This window comes from Oncorhynchus kisutch, unplaced genomic scaffold, assembly GCF_002021735.2.
Source record: "Oncorhynchus kisutch isolate 150728-3 unplaced genomic scaffold, Okis_V2 Okis09a-Okis19a_hom, whole genome shotgun sequence".
In the NCBI taxonomy this organism is placed as follows: Eukaryota; Metazoa; Chordata; class Actinopteri; order Salmoniformes; family Salmonidae; genus Oncorhynchus; species Oncorhynchus kisutch.
Window position 1 is genome coordinate 5,749,534 of NW_022261985.1, and position 27,980 is coordinate 5,777,513.

At 47.1% G+C, this 27,980-nt stretch overlaps 1 protein-coding gene across 30 annotated transcripts in view; it reads left to right on the forward strand.

Annotated features, from left to right (window-relative positions):
• Positions 1-27,980, forward strand: part of LOC109887454 (putative homeodomain transcription factor 2) — a 106,608-nt gene that overhangs the window by 31,349 nt on the left and 47,279 nt on the right. For 29 of the 30 annotated variants that reach the window (XM_031815563.1, XM_031815561.1, XM_031815565.1 and 26 more), the window contains exon 2: positions 6,178-6,258. In XM_031815563.1, the coding sequence (XP_031671423.1) occupies positions 6,214-6,258 (45 nt within the window). In that variant the 5' untranslated portion in view covers positions 6,178-6,213. Of the gene's footprint in view, positions 1-799; positions 975-6,177; positions 6,259-27,980 lie in introns of those variants that run through there. The other variant, XM_031815562.1, reaches the window with a different exon arrangement.

Consider the following 27,980-nt stretch of genomic DNA (forward strand, 5'->3'; position numbering starts at 1 on the left):
TCTATTAGCTCTGCTGGCTCACTGTGATGATACAGTCTCTTGTTCTATTAGCTCTGCTGGCTCACTGTGTGATGCTACAGTCTCTCTTGTTCTATTAGCTCTGCTGGCTCACTGTGATGCTACAGTCTCTCTTGTTCTATTAGCTCTGGCTCACTGTGATGCTACAGTCTCTCTTGTTCTATTAGCTCTGCTGGCTCACTGTGTGATGCTACAGTCTCTCTTGTTCTATTAGCTCTGCTGGCTCACTGTGATGTTACAGTCTCTCTTGTTCTATTAGCTCTGCTGGCTCACTGTGTGATGCTACATTCTCTCTTGTTCTATTAGCTCTGCTGGCTCACTGTGTGATGCTACAGTCTCTCTTGTTCTATTAGCTCTGCTGGCTCACTGTGTGATGCTACAGTCTCTTGTTCTATTAGCTCTGCTGGCTCACTGTGATGCTACAGTCTCTCTTGTTCTATTAGCTCTGCTGGCTCACTGTGATGCTACAGTCTCTTGTTCTATTAGCTCTGCTGGCTTACTGTGATGCTACAGTCTCTCTTGTTCTATTAGCTCTGCTGGCTCACTGTGATGCTACAGTCTCTCTTGTTCTATTAGCTCTGCTGGCTCACTGTGATGCTACAGTCTCTCTTGTTCTATTAGCTCTGCTGGCTCACTGTGATGCTACAGTCTCTCTTGTTCTATTAGCTCTGCTGGCTCACTGTGTGATGCTACAGTCTCTCTTGTTCTATTAGCTCTGCTGGCTCACTGTGTGGCATGATCGATATAAACAGCTCTGTTCTGTTTATTCCTCCTGAACAGGATGCCAGGTGCCGCCTGGGGACTAGGTGTCGACCTCATATGTCATCACTACAGATCACTGTGATCTGATTCTCTAGCGTCAGTCTATCTACCTCTCAAAGCTCGGTTCTTAAGCCGCAAAGACATGGAATCTGTGTGTTTTGAAGTGGAGGATCTGCTTTTGATGTCGTTGCCAGGTGCGCGCGCGCACACACACACACACACACACACACATACACAGAGAGAGAGAGAAATAGAGCGGAAAGATTGGACTGGGAGGAGCATCCTAGCAACAGTGTAATCAGTCAGGAATGAGACCTCTCTTTAAGAAAAACAGACATTTCCTCCTAGCTATAAATAGTCTCTGTGAGAAATAGTATTTATATTCTAGGAACACCACTTTCCTCCTGGACCACGACAGTTCTATGGAGGGGAACCAACTGCCGTCAGACCTGGGAAATAACATTTGTTTTCTTCCAAGTAACTCTGCTGCACTTGACTTACGCTTTGCCTGGTGGAATATAATAGTCCCAAAAGTGCCAACCCCTTACACCGCCCATCTAGCACACAATGCCAGGCTCAATCAAACGCTGAAGGTGGAAAAGACTCCTCACAGAATGTGTGTGTGCTGAATGAGATGCGGTGTCACACACACCCAGCTATTGTGCAGAGCCAGAAGACAAAACAAGAAGGTCCCACCCAGAAACATCTGCTCATCAAATGAAGACTTGAAATGTCCAAAACACCGTAGTGTACTTAAAAACACTGTAGTGTACTTAAAAACACCGTAGTGTACTTAAAATCACCGTAGTGTACTTAAAAACACCGTAGTGTACTTAAAAACACCGTAGTGTACTTAAAAACACCGTAGTGTACTTAAAAACACCGTAGTGTACTTAAAAACACCGTAGTGTACGTAGTGTACTTAAAAACACCGTAGTGTACTTAAAAACACCGTAGTGTACTTAAAAACACCGTAGTGTACGTAGTGTACTTAAAAACACTAGTGTACTTAAAAACACCGTAGTGTACTTAAAAACACCGTAGTGTACTTAAAAACATCGTAGTGTACTTAAAAACACCGTAGTGTACTTAAAAACACCGTAGTGTACTTAAAAACACCGTAGTGTACTTAAAAATGTCCAAGTGTACTTGAAGCCCTAGAGCAGGGTTTCCCAAACTCAACACTGTCAGATGGAAAGAGCAAACTGTTTGACATCTGTTTAGAGAGAGAGACTGACTGACTCCCCTTCACATAACAGCCCATCTGTTGAGAGAGAGACTGACTGACTCCTCTTCACATAACAGCCCATCTGTTGAGAGAGAGAGACTGACTCCCCTTCACATAACAGCCCATCTGTTTAGAGAGAGAGAGAGACTGACTCCCCTTCACATAACAGCCCATCTGTTGAGAGAGAGAGACTGACTCCTCTTCACATAACAGCCCATCTGTTGAGAGAGAGACTGACTGACTCCCCTTCACATAACAGCCCATCTGTTGAGAGAGAGAGAGAGACTGACTCCCCTTCACATAACAGCCCATCTGTTGAGAGAGAGACTGACTGACTCCTCTTCACATAACAGCCCATCTGTTGAGAGAGAGAGACTGACTCCCCTTCACATAACAGCCCATCTGTTTAGAGAGAGAGACTGACTCCCCTTCACATAACAGCCCATCTGTTGAGAGAGAGAGACTGACTCCCCTTCACATAACAGCCCATCTGTTTAGAGAGAGAGAGACTGACTCCCCTTCACATAACAGCCCATCTGTTTAGAGAGAGAGACTGACTCCCCTTCACATAACAGCCCATCTGTTTAGAGAGAGAGACTGACTCCCCTTCACATAACAGCCCATCTGTTGAGAGAGACTGATTGACTCCCCTTCACATAACAGCCCATCTGTTTAGAGAGAGAGACTGACTCCCCTTCACATAACAGCCCATCTGTTTAGAGAGAGAGACTGACTCCCCTTCACATAACAGCCCATCTGTTTAGAGAGAGAGACTGACTCCCCTTCACATAACAGCCCATCTGTTGAGAGAGAGAGACTGATTGACTCCCCTTCACATAACAGCCCATCTGTTGAGAGAGAGAGACTGACTCCCCTTCACATAACAGCCCATCTGTTTAGAGAGAGAGACTGACTCCCCTTCACATAACAGCCCATCTGTTTAGAGAGAGAGACTGACTCCCCTTCACATAACAGCCCATCTGTTTAGAGAGAGAGACTGACTCCCCTTCACATAACAGCCCATCTGTTTAGAGAGAGAGACTGACTCCCCTTCACATAACAGCCCATCTGTTTAGAGAGAGAGACTGACTCCCCTTCACATAACAGCCCATCTGTTGAGAGAGAGAGAGAGACTGACTCCCCATCACATAACAGCCCATCTGTTTAGAGAGACTGACTCCCCTTCACATAACAACCCATCTGTTTAGAGAGAGAGACTGACTCCCCTTCACATAACAGCCCATCTGTTGAGAGAGACTGACTGACTCCCCTTCACATAACAGCCCATCTGTTTAGAGAGAGAGACTGACTCCCCATCACATAACAGCCCATCTGTTTAGAGAGACTGACTGACTCCCCTTCACATAACAGCCCATCTGTTTAGAGAGAGAGACTGACTCCCCTTCACATAACAGCCCATCTGTTTAGAGAGAGAGACTGACTCCCCTTCACATAACAGCCCATCTGTTTAGAGAGAGAGACTGACTCCCCTTCACATAACAGCCCATCTGTTGAGAGAGAGAGACTGATTGACTCCCCTTCACATAACAGCCCATCTGTTGAGAGAGAGAGACTGATTGACTCCCCTTCACATAACAGCCCATCTGTTGAGAGAGAGAGACTGACTCCCCTTCACATAACAGCCCATCTGTTTAGAGAGAGAGACTGACTCCCCTTCACATAACAGCCCATCTGTTTAGAGAGAGAGACTGACTCCCCTTCACATAACAGCCCATCTGTTTAGAGAGAGAGACTGACTCCCCTTCACATAACAGCCCATCTGTTTAGAGAGAGAGACTGACTCCCCTTCACATAACAGCCCATCTGTTTAGAGAGAGAGACTGACTCCCCTTCACATAACAGCCCATCTGTTGAGAGAGAGAGAGAGACTGACTCCCCATCACATAACAGCCCATCTGTTTAGAGAGACTGACTCCCCTTCACATAACAACCCATCTGTTTAGAGAGAGAGACTGACTCCCCTTCACATAACAGCCCATCTGTTGAGAGAGACTGACTGACTCCCCTTCACATAACAGCCCATCTGTTTAGAGAGAGAGACTGACTCCCCATCACATAACAGCCCATCTGTTTAGAGAGACTGACTGACTCCCCTTCACATAACAGCCCATCTGTTTAGAGAGAGAGACTGACTCCCCTTCACATAACAGCCCATCTGTTTAGAGAGAGAGACTGACTCCCCTTCACATAACAGCCCATCTGTTTAGAGAGAGAGACTGACTCCCCTTCACATAACAGCCCATCTGTTGAGAGAGAGAGACTGATTGACTCCCCTTCACATAACAGCCCATCTGTTGAGAGAGAGAGACTGACTCCCCTTCACATAACAGCCCATCTGTTTAGAGAGAGAGACTGACTGCCCTTCACATAACAGCCCATCTGTTTAGAGAGAGAGACTGACTCCCCTTCACATAACAGCCCATCTGTTGAGAGAGAGAGACTGATTGACTCCCCTTTACATAACAGCCCATCTGTTGAGAGAGAGAGACTCACTCCCCTTCACATAACAGCCCATCTGTTTAGAGAGAGAGACTGACTCCCCTTCACATAAAAGCCCATCTGTTTAGAGAGAGAGACTAACTTCACTCCCCTTCACATAACAGCCCATCTGTTGAGAGAGAGACTGACTCCCCTTCACATAACAGCCCATCTGTTTAGAGAGAGAGACTGACTCCCCTTCACATAACAGCCCATCTGTTTAGAGAGAGAGACTGACTCCCCTTCACATAACAGCCCATCTGTTTAGAGAGAGAGACTGACTCCCCTTCACATAACAGCCCATCTGTTTAGAGAGAGAGACTGACTCCCCTTCACATAAAAGCCCATCTGTTTAGAGAGAGAGAGACTGACTCCCCTTCACATAACAGCCCATCTGTTTAGAGAGAGAGACTGACTCCCCTTCACATAAAAGCCCATCTGTTTAGAGAGAGAGAGACTGACTGACTCCTCTTCACATAACAGCCCATCTGTTGAGAGAGAGAGAGACTGACTCCCCTTCACATAACAGCCCATCTGTTGAGAGAGAGAGACTGACTCCCCTTCACATAACAGCCCATCTGTTGAGAGAGAGAGAGACTGACTCCCCATCACATAACAGCCCGTCTGTTTAGAGAGAGAGACTGACTCCCCTTCACATAACAGCCCATCTGTTTAGAGAGAGAGACTGACTCCCCTTCACATAAAAGCCCATCTGTTTAGAGAGAGAGACTGACTCCCCTTCACATAACAGCCCATCTGTTTAGAGAGAGAGACTGACTCCCCTTCACATAACAGCCCATCTGTTGAGAGAGAGAGAGACTGACTCCCCTTCACATAACAGCCCCTCTGTTGAGAGAGAGAGAGACTGACTCCCCTTCACATAACAGCCCATCTGTTTAGAGAGAGAGACTGACTCCCCTTCACATAACAGCCCATCTGTTTAGAGAGAGAGACCGACTCCCCTTCACATAACAGCCCATCTGTTGAGAGAGAGAGACTGATTGACTCCCCATCACATAACAGCCCGTCTGTTTAGAGAGAGAGACTGACTCCCCTTCACATAACAGCCCATCTGTTTAGAGAGAGAGACTGACTCCCCTTCACATAACAGCCCATCTGTTGAGAGAGAGACTGACTCCCCTTCACATAACAGCCCATCTGTTTAGAGAGAGAGACTGACTCCCCTTCACATAACAGCCCATCTGTTTAGAGAGAGAGACCGACTCCCCTTCACATAACAGCCCATCTGTTTAGAAAGAGAGACTAACAGCCCATCTGTTTAGAGAGAGAGACTGACTTAACTCCCCTCAGTCTGATCTCTGACCAGACCAGCTCCTCTGCTGACCGCTCTGTGTGTCTGGTATTGAATATGAATAGGATGGTGGCAGCAACACAGCACCGCCAGCTTCCTAATTAGCTTCTCCACTTCGTGTGTGTGTGTGTGTATATGTCGCGGGAGCCAAGGTACTGTCAAGAGAGACTGCCTGTTCCTCTCAAAGGCTCGCCCCACTATTAATGAGGTGTGTGGTGTGTGTGTGTGTGTGTGTGTGTGTGTGATGTCACAGAGCATGACACACCTGCCCAGCAGGTAGAGGCTTTAAAAGCTATGCGGAGCAGCACAGACTCCTCATTGACTGATCTCTCTCTCTCTCGTTCTCTCCGTTTTACAGCCTAAAATGCCCCAGCTGGTGACCTCTGACATGTAAATGGCGTCCAAAGTGCGAGATGCTGTGGTGTGGTACCAGAAGAAGGTAAGAATCCTCTTGTTTCTGTTGTATTTATCTTTGATTCCTTCCAACAGGATCCCGTGTCTATTTTACCTCAGAGGAGTGAAGAGAGAAAATGAACACTGTTGACAGACAGACAGACAGACAGACAGACAGACAGACAGACAGACAGACAGACAGACAGACAGACAGACAGACAGACAGACAGTTGTTGGTTTTGATAGGGTTACCTGCTGTTAACAGACAGACAGACAGACAGACAGACAGACAGACAGACAGACAGACAGACAGACAGACAGACAGACAGACAGACAGTTGTTGGTTTTGATAGGGTTACCTGCTGTTAACAGACAGACAGACAGACAGACAGACAGACAGACAGACAGACAGACAGACAGACAGACAGACAGACAGACAGACAGACAGACAGACAGACAGACAGACAGACAGACAGACAGACAGACAGACAGACAGACAGACAGACAGACAGACAGACAGACAGACAGACAGACAGACAGACAGACAGACAGACAGACAGACAGACAGACAGACAGACAGACAGACAGACAGACAGACAGACAGACAGACAGACAGACAGACAGACAGACAGACAGACAGACAGACAGACAGACAGACAGACAGACAGACAGACAGACAGACAGACAGACAGACAGACAGACAGACAGACAGACAGACAGACAGACAGACAGACAGACAGACAGACCAGACAGACAGACAGACAGACAGACAGACCAGACAGACAGACAGAGAGACAGAGAGACAGAGACATACAGACAGTTGTTGGTTTTGATAGGGTTACCTGCTGTTAATAGACTGACAGACAGTTGGTGGTTTTGATAGGGTTACCTGCTGTTAACAGACAGACAGTTGGTGGTTTTGATAGGGTTACCTGCTGTTAACAGACAGACAGTTGGTGGTTTTGATAGGGTTACCTGCTGTTAACAGACTGACAGACAGTTGGTGGTTTTGATAGGGGTTACCTGCTGTTAACAGACAGACAGACAGTTGGTGGTTTTGATCGGGTTACCTGCTGTTAACAGACAGACAGACAGACAGACAGTTGGTGGTTTTGATAGGGTTACCTGCTGTTAACAGACTGACAGACAGTTGGTGGTTTTGATAGGGGTTACCTGCTGTTAACAGACAGACAGACAGTTGGTGGTTTTGATAGGGGTTACCTGCTGTTAACAGACAGACAGACAGTTGGTGGTTTTGATAGGGTTACCTGCTGTTAACAGACTGACAGACAGTTGGTGGTTTTGATAGGGTTACCTGCTGTTAACAGACTGACAGACAGTTGGTGGTTTTGATCGGGTTACCTGCTGTTAACAGACAGACAGACAGTTGGTGGTTTTGATAGGGGTTACCTGCTGTTAACAGACAGACAGACAGTTGGTGGTTTTGATAGGGGTTACCTGCTGTTAACAGACAGACAGACAGTTGGTGGTTTTGATCGGGTTACCTGCTGTTAACAGACAGACAGACAGTTGGTGGTTTTGATCGGGTTACCTGCCGTTTCAGTTTGAGTTTAGACCAGTGTCATTTTATGACAATTTTTAATACCGGAGTCATCAAGTCATTTTTTTTAGCTGTAGGCTTTGTAACCAAGCAACACACAGTAAGCCTGTCCTTATGCTGAGGTCTGTGGCCAGCACTGATGTAACAGATCCCTGGTACTGGGCGGACACACACACACACACAGACAGATGGAGGCTATTATTAATGTTGTTGTGCACCTCTCTGTGTCCTGCCTGTGTCCTTCACTGTGGCTGACCCGAACGCTCAGTAACGTCTACATTACATCATAGACCACAGGGTCTCAGTAGGCTGAAAACAGAACCGGTTTTTATTCTGGTCAAGAAACATATTTATTAGTGTTTTAGTTGATTGATACAGTAATACTCTAATTATTTGTATGCATAACTTCTTCTATTAGGGCTAGATGATTCAGGTATGCTGTTGTCTGTTACTAGTTAGGGATGAAATGGGAAGGCCTGTATGAGTCTATTGGTCTTTTTTCAATGAAGTAAAGAGCAGTGAAAGAGCCAGGCATTATTAACCTGCTGGTGTAACGGCTCCCTAATGTTCACCTGTCAGCCTCCCCATAGAGGACCATCATGAAAACTATTCTGAGCAGGGCTGTAGAGTTGATTCAGAGGAGGTAGTGTTGATTCAGAGGAGGTAGTGTTGATTCAGAGGAGGTAGTGTTGATTCGGAGGAGGTAGAGTTGATTCGGAGGAGGTAGAGTTGATTCGGAGGAGGTAGAGTTGATTCGGAGGAGGTAGAGTTGATTCGGAGGAGGTAGAGTTGATTCGGAGGAGGTAGAGTTGATTCGGAGGAGGTAGAGTTGATTCGGAGGAGGTAGAGTTGATTCGGAGGAGGTAGAGTTGATTCGGAGGAGGTAGAGTTGATTCGGAGGAGGTAGAGTTGATTCGGAGGAGGTAGAGTTGATTCGGAGGAGGTAGAGTTGATTCGGAGGAGGTAGAGTTGATTCGGAGGAGGTAGAGTTGATTCGGAGGAGGTAGAGTTGATTCGGAGGAGGTAGAGTTGATTCGGAGGAGGTAGTGTGTTGATTCGGAGGAGGTGGTGTTGATTCAGACTGACAGAACAAGACAGAGAGAGGGACAGGTAGAGAATGATAGAGAGCAGTCAGTCAGTTAGCCAGTCAGGTCCAAACAACTCCTAATGTGTTTGAATGGGAATGACTCAACATTGCTAGCTGTTAGCAGAACGTGTTATGACATGAACCTACAGCCCTCCTCTGAGACAGAGACTCAGCAGAGAGAGAGACCGTAGGGAGGGAGAGCGAAACGGAGAGACATAGAGAAGGAAAAGAGAAATGGATAGAAAGTAAGGAGAAAGACAGAGACACGTGGGTAGAGAAATGGATAGAGACATAACAAGAGAGAGAGAAATGTCTCTATCGATCTCTACCTCTGTGTCTGTCTTTCTCCTTATTACTCTCCATTGATCTGTCTTTCTATCCATTTCTCTTCACCTTCTCTTATCCTTCTCCGTTATTCTGTCTCTCTCCCCCCTCGTGGCTTTGTGCCCTTTACAACGAGACGTTTCACTTCCCTCACTGTGGAGAGGTTTATGGGAAAAGGACTGCTCCTAGGAGAGTGGATCGTAGGAGCAGGAGCCCATCTCCTGTTTCTGTAGCATGACACAGCTTGATACAGATGCACCCCCTGGACAGACCGCTAGTCTGTTCCAATACCATCGGCCTGTATCTTAATCTTGTGTTTTCTTAGCTCCTTCATAGCTCCTTTGCACTTCACAATAAACTAGCTCTCCTGGAATTGAATGTGTTTAAAACAGGCTTCTAATCTTTTCCATCAGTTGGCACTTACAGAATGTCTGATTCACGCTGTTCCAAGGCACTTAATTGTTTAGGTCTTGTCTATTCACCCTCTGAATGGCACATATACACAATCCAAGTCTTAATTGTCTCAAGGCTTAAGCATCCTCCTTTAACCCGTCTCCTCCCCTCCATCTACACTGATTGAAGTGGATTTAACAACTGACGTCAATAAGGGATCATAGATTTCACCAGGATTCACCTGGTCAGCCTGTTCTGGAAAGAGCAGGTGTCCTTAATGTTTTTTATACTCAGTTTATTACAAGACTAAGGTGGAGTGTATGTTATATTATATGGTAGGTGCTGTCCAGACTGTTAAGGTGGAGTGTATGTTATATTATATGGTGGGTGCTGTCCAGACTGTTAAGGTGGAGTGTATGTTATATTATATGGTAGGTGCTGTCCAGACTGTTAAGGTGGAGTGTATGTTATGTGATGTGATGGGTGCTGTCCAGACTGTTAAGGTGGAGTGTATGTTATGTGATGGGTGCTGTCCAGACTGTTAAGGGGGAGTGTATGTTATGTGGTGGGTGCTGTCCAGACTGTTAAGGTGGAGTGTATGTTATATTATATGGTAGGTGCTGTCCAGACTGTTAAGTTGGAGTGTATGTTATGTTATGTGATGGTTGCTGTCCAGACTGTTAAGGGGGAGTGTATGTTATGTGGTGGGTGCTGTCCAGACTGTTAAGGTGGAGTGTATGTTATGTTATGTGATGGGTGCTGTCCAGACTGTAAAGGTGGAGTGTATGTTATGTGATGGGTGCTGTCCAGACTGTTAAGGGGGAGTGTATGTTATGTTATGTTATGTTATGTAAGGTGATGGGTGCTGTCCAGACCGGAATGCTGTCTGTCATTCTGTCACTGCAGTGTGATCTCATTAACCCTCACCTGATCTGGGCTATGGATCTGTTCCAAATGGCACCCTACTCCCTACATAGTACACAACTTTTGACCAGACCCCATAGGGAATAGGGTACCATTTAGGAGTCAACAAAGGACAGTCTGACAGGAGCCAGTCATGTCACACGTCCCAGTCCAGCCTTGCCTGCTTAGGATATTTGGTTTTATTTAGCCCCAGTCACATGAGCTAGTGAAGTCTATAATAGACTTACATCACTGTACGAGCTGTGATGGAATAAGCTGGTGTCTATCCGTCTCTCACACAGGTGCAGAATGCTGTTGCATTGGAACTCATCTGAAATGATGTGTTTGGGTGTAGGCTGTGTTGTTGTGCTATTGTGGGCCGATGTTGTGACTGAGAGACTGGAGGTCACAGTTTTAGAAAAAGCCCCTTGTTGATTCGGTTCTGTTTCACATCCTGTTTTAACCAGCCATAGGTTGGTAGAATCTAGAATATGTCACTGTGAGCTCTTAGTCCTAAAATGTGTGTTTGTGACCTTCACACTGTAAGGCGTGTGTGTGTTGCTATGGGGTGTTTAGTAAGGCGATACTTCCTCCATACCAGATGTGTCAGTGTTCCAGCCGAGTCTCTCTCCATACCAGATGTGTCAGTGTTCCAGCCGAGTCTCTCTCCATACCAGATGAGTCAGTGTTCCAGCCGAGTCTCTCTCCATACCAGATGAGTCAGTGTTCCACCTGAGTCTCTCTCCATACCAGATGTGTCAGTGTTCCAGCCGAGTCTCTCTCCATACCAGATGTGTCAGTGTTCCAGCCGAGTCTCTCTCCATACCAGATGTGTCAGTGTTCCAGCCGAGTCTCTCTCCATACCAGATGTGTCAGTGTTCCAGCCGAGTCTCTCTCCATACCAGATGTGTCAGTGTTCCAGCCGAGTCTCTCTCCATACCAGATGTGTCAGTGTTCCAGCCGAGTCTCTCTCCATACCAGCTGTGTCAGTGTTCCAGCCGAGTCTCTCTCCATGATTGTCTCTGATGTGTTGACATGAACTGTGTTGCCAAGGAGATGGCAACAATGACATCACAGCCCAGATTCACAAAACCTTCTTAAGAAGAAATGTCTTCTGTCCTTCACTATAGACTTATGAAGAAAGTTAAGTCAAATTGCTATTCCTCAAAGAGGTTATTAGAAATGGTTGTGCATTATTTCTTATACTTCTCCTTAAGAAAAAAGTTGAGGAGAAATTGGTTTCTTGAAAGTAAAGATGCTGAATTTCTCCTTGTTTTGTACATCTGATCTTCAGTGAAATCACATCACTATGGTTACGCTAGTTTACTGTGAACCTCACCTCAGAGTAGTAGTGACATGCGGACCTCAGAGAGATTGTCTGGATGACAACACAACAGCTGCTGTCAGTCAAATTCCCTTTTGTTAGAAAAAGGGTGAGAAAATCCCATAAAAAATGACTACCTTGTAACCTGAAAGACGTCGTTGAGACATTCTCCAAAATAACAACGTTCAGGCCTTCATCTGTTTGTATTCAAGGAATGTGCCTTGTCTTTAAAACTAGTTCTACTGGTGTGTGTGTGTGTGTGTGTGTGTGTGTGTGTGTGTGAGAGAACATAATACTCTCTGTCAGAGAAGGGAAAGGAGGATACCTAGTCAGTTGCTTAACTGAATGCATTCAATCAAAATGAGTCTCTGTCGTTTAAGAACACAGAGGTGCTGGTCGGGGAGTCACAATGGACTACAGCACTCTGTTAACACACACAGCTGTCTCCATACCAGGTGTTCCAGCCGAGTCTCTCTCCATACCAGCTGTGTCAGTGTTCCAGCCGAGTCTCTCTCCATACCAGGTGTTCCAGCCGAGTCTCTCTCCATACCAGGTGTTCCAGCCGAGTCTCTCTCCATACCAGGTGTTCCAGCCGAGTCTCTCTCCATACCAGGTGTTCCAGCCGAGTCTCTCTCCATACCAGGTGTTCCAGCCGAGTCTCTCTCCATACCAGGTGTTCCAGCCGAGTCTCTCTCCATACCAGCTGTGTCAGTGTTCCAGCCGAGTCTCTCTCCATACCAGATGTGTCAGTGTTCCAGCCGAGTCTCTCTCCATACCAGGTGTTCCAGCCGAGTCTCTATCCATACCAGATGAGTCAGTGTTCCAGCCGAGTCTCTCTCCATACCAGATGTGTCAGTGTTCCACCTGAGTCTCTCTCCATACCAGATGTGTCAGTGTTCCAGCCGAGTCTCTCTCCATACCAGATGTGTCAGTGTTCCAGCCGAGTCTCTCTCCATACCAGATGTGTCAGTGTTCCAGCCGAGTCTCTCTCCATACCAGATGTGTCAGTGTTCCAGCCGAGTCTCTCTCCATACCAGATGTGTCAGTGTTCCAGCCGAGTCTCTCTCCATACCAGATGTGTCAGTGTTCCAGCCGAGTCTCTCTCCATACCAGATGTGTCAGTGTTCCAGCCGAGTCTCTCTCCATACCAGCTGTGTCAGTGTTCCAGCCGAGTCTCTCTCCATGATTGTCTCTGATGTGTTGACATGAACTGTGTTGCCAAGGAGATGGCAACAATGACATCACAGCCCAGATTCACAAAACCTTCTTAAGAAGAAATGTCTTCTGTCCTTCACTATAGACTTATGAAGAAAGTTAAGTCAAATTGCTATTCCTCAAAGAGGTTATTAGAAATGGTTGTGCATTATTTCTTATACTTCTCCTTAAGAAAAAAGTTGAGGAGAAATTGGTTTCTTGAAAGTAAAGATGCTGAATTTCTCCTTGTTTTGTACATCTGATCTTCAGTGAAATCACATCACTATGGTTACGCTAGTTTACTGTGAACCTCACCTCAGAGTAGTAGTGACATGCGGACCTCAGAGAGATTGTCTGGATGACAACACAACAGCTGCTGTCAGTCAAATTCCCTTTTGTTAGAAAAAGGGTGAGAAAATCCCATAAAAAATGACTACCTTGTAACCTGAAAGACGTCGTTGAGACATTCTCCAAAATAACAACGTTCAGGCCTTCATCTGTTTGTATTCAAGGAATGTGCCTTGTCTTTAAAACTAGTTCTACTGGTGTGTGTGTGTGTGTGTGTGTGTGTGTGTGTGTGTGTGTGTGTGTGTGTGTGTGTGTGTGTGTGTGTGTGTGAGAGAACATAATACTCTCTGTCAGAGAAGGGAAAGGAGGATACCTAGTCAGTTGCTTAACTGAATGCATTCAATCAAAATGAGTCTCTGTCGTTTAAGAACACAGAGGTGCTGGTCGGGGAGTCACAATGGACTACAGCACTCTGTTAACACACACAGCTGTCTCCATACCAGGTGTTCCAGCCGAGTCTCTCTCCATACCAGCTGTGTCAGTGTTCCAGCCGAGTCTCTCTCCATACCAGGTGTTCCAGCCGAGTCTCTCTCCATACCAGGTGTTCCAGCCGAGTCTCTCTCCATACCAGGTGTTCCAGCCGAGTCTCTCTCCATACCAGGTGTTCCAGCCGAGTCTCTCTCCATACCAGGTGTTCCAGCCGAGTCTCTCTCCATACCAGGTGTTCCAGCCGAGTCTCTCTCCATACCAGGTGTTCCAGCCGAGTCTCTCTCCATACCAGCTGTGTCAGTGTTCCAGCCGAGTCTCTCTCCATACCAGATGTGTCAGTGTTCCAGCCGAGTCTCTCTCCATACCAGGTGTTCCAGCCGAGTCTCTCTCCATACCAGATGAGTCTCTGGCTCCTTCTGCTGCAGCACAAACAGACATTTTCTTCTGGATGGAAAGTGTTTTACCTCAGACGTAAAGCACTGCAGGGTGTAGCCAGCTAGGGTGTGACTGACAACTCTGTGGTTGTAGGAAAAAATTCCTACGCCATTGCCCCACATACAGCCTTATTCTAAAATGGATGAAATAGTTATTTCCCCTCATCAGTCTACATACAGTACGCCATAATGACAAAGCAAAAACAGGTTTTTAGACATGTTTCTACATTTAAAATATATATTTTTTTAAATATCACATTTCCAGAAGTATTCAGACCCTTTACTCAGTACTTTGTTGAAGCATCTTTGGCAGCGATTACAGCATAGAGTCTTCTTGGGTATGATGCTACAAACGTTGCACAACTGCATTTGTGGAGTTTCTTGCATTCTTCTCTGCAGATCCTCTCAAGCTCTGTCAGGTTGGATGGTGAGCGTCGCTGCACAGCTATTTTCAGGTCTCTCCAGAGATGTTAGATCGGGTTCAAGTCAGGGATATGGCTGAGCCACTCAAGGACATTGAGACTTGTCCCGAAGCCACTCCTACATTATCTTGGCTGTGCTTAGGGTCGTTGTCCTGTTGGAAGCTGAACCTTCGCCTCAGTCTGAGGTCCTGAGCGCTCTGCAGCAGGTTTTCATCAAGGATCTCTCTGTACTTTGCTCCGTTCATCTTTCCCTCGATCCTGACTAGTCTCCCAGTTCCTGCCACTGAAAACATCCTGCTGCCACCACCATGCTTCACTGTAGGGATGGTGCCAGGTTTCCTCCAGACATGATGCTGCCACCACCATGCTTCACTGTAGGGATGGTGCCAGGTTTCCTCCAGACGTGATGCTTTGGCATTCAACGCTGCAGAAATGTTATGGTACCCTTCCTCAGATCTGTGCCTCCTGTCTCGGAGCTCTACGGATAATTCCTTCGACCTCATGGCTTGGTTTTTGCTCTGACATGCACTTTCAACTCTGGGACCTTATATAGACAGGTGTGTGCATTTCCGAGTCATGTCCAATCAATTGAATTCACCACATGTGGACTCTAATGAAGTTGTAGAAACATCTCAAGGATGATCAATGGAAACAGGATGCACCTGAGCTTCATTTCGACTCTCATAGAAGATATTTTTATGTTTTTTTATTTTAATACATTTGCTAAAATGTGTAAAAACCTGTTTTCACTTTGTCGTTATGGGGTATTGTGATGTCATGATGGGGTATTGTGATGTCATGATGGGGTATTGTGATGTCATGATGGGGTATTGTGATGTCATGATGGGGTATTGTGTGTAGATTGATGAGGAACAACATTTATTTAATCCATTTTAGATTAAGGTTGTAACGTAACAAAATGTGGAAAAAGTTCTCCCTGGACTTGCCCCCAACCGCAAATCTGTCTAGCATCGGATTACCAATCTTAACCTGAACCATTAGAAACTATCTAGGATCAGGGTTGCCCAATCTTAACCTTAACCATTAGAGGGGTTTTGTCTGTCTCAGGTAAGGAAGGGTGTGGTTCTGTTATAGACAGGCTCAATCACCACACTGTTTTGTGTTACCGTAGCAACAGAGAAAGGCTGATATTAGTGTTTGTCACCTGTCTTTGTGTTCAGTGTGAGAACGGTGAGAGAAAGGTGTCTTATCCCTTGAGTTAGCAATGATTGTCTCTGATGTGTTGACATGAACTGTGTTGCCAAGGAGATGGCAACAATGACATCACAGCCCAGATTCACAAAACCTTCTTAAGAAGAAATGTCTTCTGTCCTTCACTATAGACTTATGAAGAAAGTTAAGTCAAATTGCTATTCCTCAAAGAGGTTATTAGAAATGGTTGTGCATTATTTCTTATACTTCTCCTTAAGAAAAAAGTTGAGGAGAAATTGGTTTCTTGAAAGTAAAGATGCTGAATTTCTCCTTGTTTTGTACATCTGATCTTCAGTGAAATCACATCACTATGGTTACGCTAGTTTACTGTGAACCTCACCTCAGAGTAGTAGTGACATGCGGACCTCAGAGAGATTGTCTGGATGACAACACAACAGCTGCTGTCAGTCAAATTCCCTTTTGTTAGAAAAAGGGTGAGAAAATCCCATAAAAAATGACTACCTTGTAACCTGAAAGACGTCGTTGAGACATTCTCCAAAATAACAACGTTCAGGCCTTCATCTGTTTGTATTCAAGGAATGTGCCTTGTCTTTAAAACTAGTTCTACTGGTGTGTGTGTGTGTGTGTGTGTGTGTGTGTGTGTGTGTGTGTGTGAGAGAACATAATACTCTCTGTCAGAGAAGGGAAAGGAGGATACCTAGTCAGTTGCTTAACTGAATGCATTCAATCAAAATGAGTCTCTGTCGTTTAAGAACACAGAGGTGCTGGTCGGGGAGTCACAATGGACTACAGCACTCTGTTAACACACACAGCTGTCTCCATACCAGGTGTTCCAGCCGAGTCTCTCTCCATACCAGCTGTGTCAGTGTTCCAGCCGAGTCTCTCTCCATACCAGGTGTTCCAGCCGAGTCTCTCTCCATACCAGGTGTTCCAGCCGAGTCTCTCTCCATACCAGGTGTTCCAGCCGAGTCTCTCTCCATACCAGGTGTTCCAGCCGAGTCTCTCTCCATACCAGGTGTTCCAGCCGAGTCTCTCTCCATACCAGCTGTGTCAGTGTTCCAGCCGAGTCTCTCTCCATACCAGATGTGTCAGTGTTCCAGCCGAGTCTCTCTCCATACCAGGTGTTCCAGCCGAGTCTCTATCCATACCAGATGAGTCAGTGTTCCAGCCGAGTCTCTCTCCATACCAGATGTGTCAGTGTTCCACCTGAGTCTCTCTCCATACCAGATGTGTCAGTGTTCCAGCCGAGTCTCTCTCCATACCAGATGTGTCAGTGTTCCAGCCGAGTCTCTCTCCATACCAGATGTGTCAGTGTTCCAGCCGAGTCTCTCTCCATACCAGATGTGTCAGTGTTCCAGCCGAGTCTCTCTCCATACCAGATGTGTCAGTGTTCCAGCCGAGTCTCTCTCCATACCAGATGTGTCAGTGTTCCAGCCGAGTCTCTCTCCATACCAGATGTGTCAGTGTTCCAGCCGAGTCTCTCTCCATACCAGCTGTGTCAGTGTTCCAGCCGAGTCTCTCTCCATGATTGTCTCTGATGTGTTGACATGAACTGTGTTGCCAAGGAGATGGCAACAATGACATCACAGCCCAGATTCACAAAACCTTCTTAAGAAGAAATGTCTTCTGTCCTTCACTATAGACTTATGAAGAAAGTTAAGTCAAATTGCTATTCCTCAAAGAGGTTATTAGAAATGGTTGTGCATTATTTCTTATACTTCTCCTTAAGAAAAAAGTTGAGGAGAAATTGGTTTCTTGAAAGTAAAGATGCTGAATTTCTCCTTGTTTTGTACATCTGATCTTCAGTGAAATCACATCACTATGGTTACGCTAGTTTACTGTGAACCTCACCTCAGAGTAGTAGTGACATGCGGACCTCAGAGAGATTGTCTGGATGACAACACAACAGCTGCTGTCAGTCAAATTCCCTTTTGTTAGAAAAAGGGTGAGAAAATCCCATAAAAAATGACTACCTTGTAACCTGAAAGACGTCGTTGAGACATTCTCCAAAATAACAACGTTCAGGCCTTCATCTGTTTGTATTCAAGGAATGTGCCTTGTCTTTAAAACTAGTTCTACTGGTGTGTGTGTGTGTGTGTGTGTGTGTGTGTGTGTGTGTGTGTGTGTGTGTGTGAGAGAACATAATACTCTCTGTCAGAGAAGGGAAAGGAGGATACCTAGTCAGTTGCTTAACTGAATGCATTCAATCAAAATGAGTCTCTGTCGTTTAAGAACACAGAGGTGCTGGTCGGGGAGTCACAATGGACTACAGCACTCTGTTAACACACACATAACACACTGGACTGTCTCGTTGACTTTACTAAGGAGGAATCCCCACTGTCTGACACATGACATGTTGTTAGCTGTAGCTGCAGGCTTAGTGCAATGAGACAGACGTTAGCTTTCTTAGTGTCTTTTCTGCCCTGTGGGAAGAGAGGAGAGGAGACATCTTCCTCCTCCTCCTCCTCCACATTATAACAGACAGAGACATCTCCCTCCTCCTCCTCCACATTATAACAGACAGAGACATCTCCCTCCTCCTCCACATTATAACAGACAGAGACATCTCCCCCCTCCTCCTCCTCCTCCACATTATAACAGACAGAGGCATCTCCCTCCTCCTCCACATTATAACAGACAGAGACATCTCCCCCTCCACATTATAACAGACAGAGACATCTCCCTCCTCCTCCACATTATAACAGACAGAGACATCTCCCCCCCTCCTCCTCCTCCTCCTCCACATTATAACAGACAGAGACATCCCCCCCCCCCTCCTCCTCCACATTATAACAGACAGAGACATCTCCCTCCTCCTCCTCCACATTATAACAGACAGAGACATCTCCCTCCTCCTCCACATTATAACAGACAGAGACATCTCCCCCCCTCCTCCTCCTCCTCCTCCACATTATAACAGACAGAGACATCCCCCCCCCCCCCTCCTCCTCCACATTATACAGACAGAGACATCTCCCTCCTCCTCCTCCACATTATAACAGACAGAGGCATCTCCCTCCTCCTCCACATTATAACAGACAGAGACATCTCCCCCTCCACATTATAACAGACAGAGACATCTCCCCCCCTCCTCCTCCACATTATAACAGACAGAGACAACTCCCTCCTCCTCCACATTATAACAGACAGAGACATCTCCTCCTCCACATTATAACAGACAGAGACATCTCCCTCCTCCTCCTCCACATTATAACAGACAGAGACATCTCCTCCTCCACATTATAACAGACAGAGACATCTCCCCCCCCTCCTCCTCCACATTATAACAGACAGAGACAACTCCCTCCTCCTCCACATTATAACAGACAGAGACATCTCCCCCTCCTCCTCCTCCACATTATAACAGACAGAGACATCTCCTCCTCCACATTATAACAGACAGAGACATCTCCCCCCCCTCCTCCTCCACATTATAACAGACAGAGACATCTCCCTCCTCCTCCTCCACATTATAACAGACAGAGACATCTCCCTCCTCCTCCTCCACATTATAACAGACAGAGACATCTCCCTCCTCCTCCACATTATAACAGACAGAGACCTCTCCTCCTCCACATTATAACAGACAGAGACATCTCCTCCTCCACATTATACAGACAGAGACATCTCCCTCCTCCTCCACATTATAACAGACAGAGACATCTCCCCCTCCTCCTCCACATTATAACAGACAGAGGCATCTCCCTCCTCCTCCACATTATAACAGACAGAGACATCTCCCTCCTCCTCCACATTATAACAGACAGAGACATCTCCCTCCTCCTCCACATTATAACAGACAGAGACATCTCCCCCCCCCCCCTCCTCCTCCTCCACATTATAACAGACAGAGACATCTCCCCCTCCTCCTCCTCCACATTATAACAGACAGAGACATCTCCCTCCTCCTCCTCCTCCACATTATAACAGACAGAGACATCTCCTCCTCCACATTATAACAGACAGAGACATCTCCCTCCTCCTCCACATTATAACAGACAGAGACATCTCCCCCTCCTCCTCCACATTATAACAGACAGAGGCATCTCCCTCCTCCTCCACATTATAACAGACAGAGACATCTCCCTCCTCCTCCACATTATAACAGACAGAGACATCTCCCTCCTCCTCCACATTATAACAGACAGAGACATCTCCCCCCTCCTCCTCCTCCACATTATAACAGACAGAGACATCTCCCTCCTCCTCCACATTATAACAGACAGAGACATCTCCCTCCTCCTCCTCCACATTATAACAGACAGAGACATCTCCCTCCTCCTCCACATTATAACAGACAGAGACATCTCCCTCCTCCTCCACATTATAACAGACAGAGACATCTCCCTCCTCCTCCTCCACATTATAACAGACAGAGACATCTCCCCCCCCCCTCCTCCTCCACATTATAACAGACAGAGACATCTCCCTCCTCCTCCCATTATAACAGACAGACATCTCCCTCCCTCCTCCACATTATAACAGACAGAGACATCTCCCCCCCCTCCTCCTCCACATTATAACAGACAGAGACATCTCCCTCCTCCTTCACATTCTAACAGACAGAGACATCTCCCTCCTCCTCCTCCCACATTATAACAGACAGAGACATCTCCCTCCTCCTCCACATTATAACAGACAGAGACATCTCCCTCCTCCTCCTCCACATTATAACAGACAGAGACATCTCCCTCCTCCTCCACATTATAACAGACAGAGACATCTCCCTCCTCCTCCTCCACATTATAACAGACAGAGACATCTCCCTCCTCCTCCTCCACATTATAACAGACAGAGACATCTCCCTCCTCCTCCTCCACATTATAACAGACAGAGACATCTCCCTCCTCCTCCACATTATAACAGACAGAGACATCTCCCTCCTCCTCCACATTATAACAGACAGAGACATCTCCCTCCTCCTCCTCCACATTATAACAGACAGAGACATCTCCCTCCTCCTCCTCCACATTATAACAGACAGAGACATCTCCCTCCTCCTCCACATTATAACAGACAGAGACATCTCCCTCCTCCTCCTCCACATTATAACAGACAGAGACATCTCCCTCCTCATCCTCCTCCACATTATAACAGACAGAGACATCTCCCTCCTCCTCCTCCTCCACATTTATAACATACAGAGACATCTCCCTCCTCCTCCCTCCTCCACATTATAACAGACGAGGACATCTCCCTCCTCCTCCTCCACATTATAACAGACAGAGACATCTCCCTCCTCCACATTATAACAGACAGAGACATCTCCCTCCTCCTCCACAGTATAACAGACAGAGACATCTCCCCTCCTCCTCCACATTATAACAGACAGAGGCATCTCCCTCCTCCTCCACATTATAACAGACAGAGACATCTCCCTCCTCCTCCACAGTATAACAGACAGAGACATCTCCCTCCTCCTCCACATTAGAACAGACAGAGACATCTCCCTCCTCCTCCACATTATAACAGACAGAGACATCTCCCTCCCTCCTCCACATTATAACAGACAGAGACATCTCCCTCCTCCTCCACATTATAACAGACAGAGACATCTCCCTCCTCCTCCTCCACATTATAACAGACAGAGACATCTCCCCCCCCCTCCTCCTCCACATTATAACAGACAGAGACATCTCCCTCCTCCTCCACATTATAACAGACAGAGACATCTCCCCCCCCTCCTCCTCCACATTATAACAGACAGAGACATCTCCCTCCTCCTTCACATTCTAACAGACAGAGACATCTCCCTCCTCCTCCCTCCACATTATAACAGACAGAGACATCTCCCTCCTCCTCCACATTATAACAGACAGAGACATCTCCCTCCTCCTCCTCCACATTATAACAGACAGAGACATCTCCCTCCTCCTCCTCCACATTATAACAGACAGAGACATCTCCCTCCTCCTCCTCCACATTATAACAGACAGAGACATCTCCCTCCTCCTCCTCCACATTATAACAGACAGAGACATCTCCCTCCTCCCCACATTATAACAGACAGAGACATCTCCTCCTCCTCCTCCACATTATAACAGACAGAGACATCTCCCTCCTCCTCCACATTATAACAGACAGAGGCATCTCCCTCCTCCTCCTCCTCCACATTATAACAGACAGAGACATCTCCTCCTCCACATTATAACAGACAGAGACATCTCCCTCCTCCTCCACATTATAACAGACAGAGACATCTCCCTCCTCCTCCACATTATAACAGACAGAGACATCTCCCCCCTCCTCCTCCTCCACATTATAACAGACAGAGACATCTCCCTCCTCCTCCACATTATAACAGACAGAGACATCTCCCTCCTCCTCCACATTATAACAGACAGAGACATCTCCCTCCTCCTCCTCCACATTATAACAGACAGAGACATCTCCCTCCTCCTCCTCCACATTATAACAGACAGAGACATCTCCCTCCTCCTCCACATTATAACAGACAGAGACATCTCCCTCCTCCTCCACATTATAACAGACAGAGACATCTCCCCCCCCCCCCCCTCCTCCTCCTCCACATTATAACAGACAGAGACATCTCCCCCCTCCTCCTCCTCCACATTATAACAGACAGAGACATCTCCCTCCTCCTCCTCCTCACATTATAACAGACAGAGACATCTCCTCCTCCACATTATAACAGACAGACAGACATCTCCCTCCTCCTCCACATTATAACAGACAGAGACATCTCCCCTCCTCCTCCACATTATAACAGACAGAGACATCTCCCTCCTCCTCCACATTATAACAGACAGAGACATCTCCCTCCTCCTCCACATTATAACAGACAGAGACATCTCCCTCCTCCTCCACATTATAACAGACAGAGACATCTCCCCCTCCTCCTCCTCCTCCACATTATAACAGACAGAGACATCTCCTCTCCTCCTCCACATTATAACAGACAGAGACATCTCCTCCTCCTCCACATTATAACAGACAGAGACATCTCCCCCCCCTCCTCCTCACATTATAACAGACAGAGACATCTCCCTCCTCCTTCACATTCTAACAGACAGAGACATCTCCCTCCTCCTCCTCCACATTATAACAGACAGAGACATCTCCCTCCTCCTCCACATTATAACAGACAGAGACATCTCCCTCCTCCTCCTCCACATTATAACAGACAGAGACATCTCCCTCCTCCTCCACATTATAACAGACAGAGACATCTCCCTCCTCCTCCACATTATAACAGACAGAGACATCTCCCTCCTCCTCCACATTATAACAGACAGAGACATCTCCCCCCCCCCTCCTCCCATTATAACAGACAGAGACATCTCCCTCCTCCTTCACATTCTAACAGACAGAGACATCTCCCTCCTCCTCCTCCACATTATAACAGACAGAGACATCTCCCTCCTCCTCCACATTATAACAGACAGAGACATCTCCCTCCTCCTCCTCCACATTATAACAGACAGAGACATCTCCCTCCTCCTCCTCCACATTATAACAGACAGAGACATCTCCCTCCTCCTCCACATTATAACAGACAGAGACATCTCCCTCCTCCTCCTCCTCCTCCACATTATAACAGACAGAGACATCTCCCTCCTCCTCCACATTATAACAGACAGAGACATCTCCCTCCTCCTCCTCCTCCTCCACATTATAACAGACAGAGACATCTCCCTCCTCCTCCACATTATAACAGACAGAGACATCTCCCTCCTCCTCCTCCTCCATTATAACAGACAGAGACATCTCCCTCCTCCTCCTCCACATTATAACAGACAGAGACATCTCCCTCCTCCTCCACATTATAACAGACAGAGACATCTCCTCCCCCCCTCCTCCTCCTCCACATTATAACAGACAGAGACATCTCCTCCCCCCCTCCTCCTCCTCCACATTATAACAGACAGAGACATCTCCCTCCTCCTCCACATTATAACAGACAGAGACATCTCCCCCTCCTCCTCCACATTATAACAGACAGAGACATCTCCCTCCTCCTCCACATTATAACAGACAGAGACATCTCCCTCCTCCTCCACATTATAACAGACAGAGACATCTCCCTCCTCCTCCACATTATAACAGACAGAGACATCTCTCCCTCCTCCTCCACATTATAACAGACAGAGACATCTCCCTCCTCCTCCTCCACATTATAACAGACAGAGACATCTCCCTCCTCCTCCACATTATAACAGACAGAGACATCTCCCTCCTCCTCCACATTATAACAGACAGAGACATCTCCCTCCTCCTCCACATTATAACAGACAGAGACATCTCCCTCCTCTCCTCCACATTATAACAGACAGAGACATCTCCCTCCTCCTCCACATTATAACAGACAGAGACATCTCCCTCCTCCTCCACATTATAACAGACAGAGACATCTCCCTCCTCCTCCACATTATAACAGACAGAGACATCTCCCCCTCCTCCTCCACATTATAACAGACAGAGACATCTCCCTCCTCCTCCACATTATAACAGACAGAGACATCTCCCTCCTCCTCCACATTATAACAGACAGAGACATCTCCCTCCTCCTCCACATTATAACAGACAGAGACATCTCCCTCCTCCTCCACATTATAACAGACAGAGACATCTCCCCCCTCCTCCTCCTCCACATTATAACAGACAGAGACATCTCCCTCCTCCTCCACATTATAACAGACAGAGACATCTCCCTCCTCCTCCTCCACATTATAACAGACAGAGACATCTCCCTCCTCCTCCACATTATAACAGACAGAGACATCTCCCTCCTCCTCCTCCACATTATAACAGACAGAGACATCTCCCTCCTCCTCCTCCACATTATAACAGACAGAGACATCTCCCTCCTCCTCCTCCACATTATAACAGACAGAGACATCTCCCTCCTCCTCCACATTATAACAGACAGAGACATCTCCCTCCTCCTCCTCCACATTATAACACACAGACATCTCCCTCCTCCTCCTCCTCCACATTATAACAGACAGAGACATCTCCTCCTCCTCCACATTATAACAGACAGAGACATCTCCCTCCTCCTCCTCCACATTATAACAGACAGAGACATCTCCCTCCTCCTCCTCCACATTATAACAGACAGAGACATCTCCCTCCTCCTCCACATTATAACAGACAGAGACATCTCCTCCCCCCCTCCTCCTCCTCCACATTATAACAGACAGAGACATCTCCCTCCTCCTCCACATTATAACAGACAGAGACATCTCCCTCCTCCTCCACATTATAACAGACAGAGACATCTCCCCCCCCCCCTCCTCCTCCTCCACATTATAACAGACAGAGACATCTCCCTCCTCCACATTATAACAGACAGAGACATCTCCCCCTCCTCCTCCACATTATAACAGACAGAGGCATCTCCCTCCTCCTCCACATTATAACAGACAGAGACATCTCCCTCCTCCTCCACATTATAACAGACAGAGACATCTCCCCCCTCCTCCTCCACATTATAACAGACAGAGACATCTCCCTCCTCCTCCTCCACATTATAACAGACAGAGACATCTCCCTCCTCCTCCACATTATAACAGACAGAGACATCTCCCTCCTCCTCCACATTATAACAGACAGAGACATCTCCCTCCTCCTCCACATTATAACAGACAGAGACATCTCCCTCCTCCTCCACATTATAACAGACAGAGACATCTCCCCCTCCTCCTCCTCCACATTATAACAGACAGAGACATCTCCCCCCCTCCTCCTCCACATTATAACAGACAGAGACATCTCCCTCCTCCTCCTCCACATTATAACAGACAGAGACATCTCCCTCCTCCTCCACATTATAACAGACAGAGACATCTCCCTCCTCCTCCACATTATAACAGACAGAGACATCTCCTCCTCCTCCACATTATAACAGACAGAGACATCTCCCCCCTCCTCTCCTCCACATTATAACAGACAGAGACATCTCCCCCCCTCCTCCTCCACATTATAACAGACAGAGACATCTCCCCCCCTCCTCCTCCACATTATAACAGACAGAGACATCTCCCTCCTCCTCCTCCACATTATAACAGACAGAGACATCTCCCTCCTCCTCCTCCACATTATAACAGACAGAGACATCTCCCTCCTCCTCCTCCACATTATAACAGACAGAGACATCTCCCTCCACCCTCCTCCACATTATAACAGACAGAGACATCTCCCTCCTCCTCCACATTATAACAGACAGAGACATCTCCCTCCTCCTCCACATTATAACAGACAGAGACATCTCCCCCCTCCTCCTCCTCCACATTATAACAGACAGAGACATCTCCCTCCTCCTCCACATTCTAACAGACAGAGACATCTCCCTCCTCCTCCTCCACATTATAACAGACAGAGACATCTCCCTCCTCCTCCTCCACATTATAACAGACAGAGACATCTCCCCCCCCTCCTCCTCCACATTATAACAGACAAGAGACATCTCCCTCCCCTCCTCCTCCACATTATAACAGACAGAGACATCTCCCTCCTCCTCCTCCACATTATAACAGACAGAGACATCTCCCTCCTCCTCCTCCACATTATAACAGACAGACATCTCCCTCCTCCCCTCCTCCACATTAACAGACAGAGATCTCCCTCCTCCTCCTCCACATTATAACAGACAGAGACATCTCCCTCCTCCTCCACATTATAACAGACAGAGACATCTCCCTCCTCCTCCACATTATAACAGACAGAGACATCTCCCCTCCTCCTCCACATTATAACAGACAGAGACATCTCCCTCCTCCTCCACATTATAACAGACAGAGACATCTCCCTCCTCCTCCTCCACATTATAACAGACAGAGACATCTCCCTCCTCCTCCTCCACATTATAACAGACAGAGACATCTCCCTCCTCCTCCACATTATAACAGACAGAGACATCTCCCTCCTCCTCCACATTATAACAGACAGAGACATCTCCCTCCTCCTCCACATTATAACAGACAGAGACATCTCCCTCCTCCTCCTCTCCACATTATAACAGACAGAGACATCTCCCCCCCCCCTCCTCCACATTATAACAGACAGAGACATCTCCCTCCTCCTCCTCCCATTATAACAGACAGAGACATCTCCCTCCTCCTCCTCCACATTATAACAGACAGAGACATCTCCCTCCTCCTCCTCCACATTATAACAGACAGAGACATCTCCCTCCTCCTCCTCCACATTAACAGACAGAGACATCTCCTCCTCCTCCTCCACATTATAACAGACAGAGACATCTCCCTCCTCCTCCTCACATTATAACAGACAGAGACATCTCCCTCCTCCTCTCCCCTCCTCCTCCACATAACAGACAGAGACATCTCCCCCCCCCTCCTCCACATTATAACAGACAGAGACATCTCCCTCCTCCTCCTCCACATATAACAGACAGAGACATCTCCCTCCTCCTCCACATTATAACAGACAGAGACTCTCCCTCCCTCTCCTCCTCCTCCACATTATAACAGACAGAGACTCTCCCTCCACATTATAACAGACAGAGACATCTCCCTCCTCCTCCTCCACATTATAACAGACAGAGACATCTCCCTCCTCCTCCTCCACATTATAACAGACAGAGAACATCTCCCCTCCCCCTCCTCCTCCTCCACATTATAACAGACAGAGACATCTCCCTCCTCCTCCTCCACATTCTAACAGACAGAGACATCTCCCCTCCTCCTCCTCCACATTAAACAGACAGAGACATCTCCCTCCTCCTCCTCACATTATAACAGACAGAGACATCTCCCTCCTCCTCCCCCATTATAACAGACATAGAGACATCTCCCTCCTCCTCCTCCACATTATAACAGACAGAGACATCTCCCTCCTCCTCCTCCTCCACATTATAACAGACAGAGACATCCTCCTCCTCCACATATAAAACAGACAGAGACATCTCCCTCCTCCTCCACATTATAACAGACATAGACATCTCCCTCCTCCTCCTCCACATTATAACAGACAGAGACATCTCCCTCCTCCTCCTCCACATTATAACAGACAGAGACATCTCCCTCCTCCTCCTCCACATTATAACAGACAGAGACAATCTCCCTCCTCCTCCTCCACATTCTAACAGACAGAGACATCTCCCTCCTCCTCCTCCTCCCTCCACATTCTAACAGACAGAGACATCTCCCTCCTCCTCCTCCACATTATAACAGACAGAGACATCTCCCTCC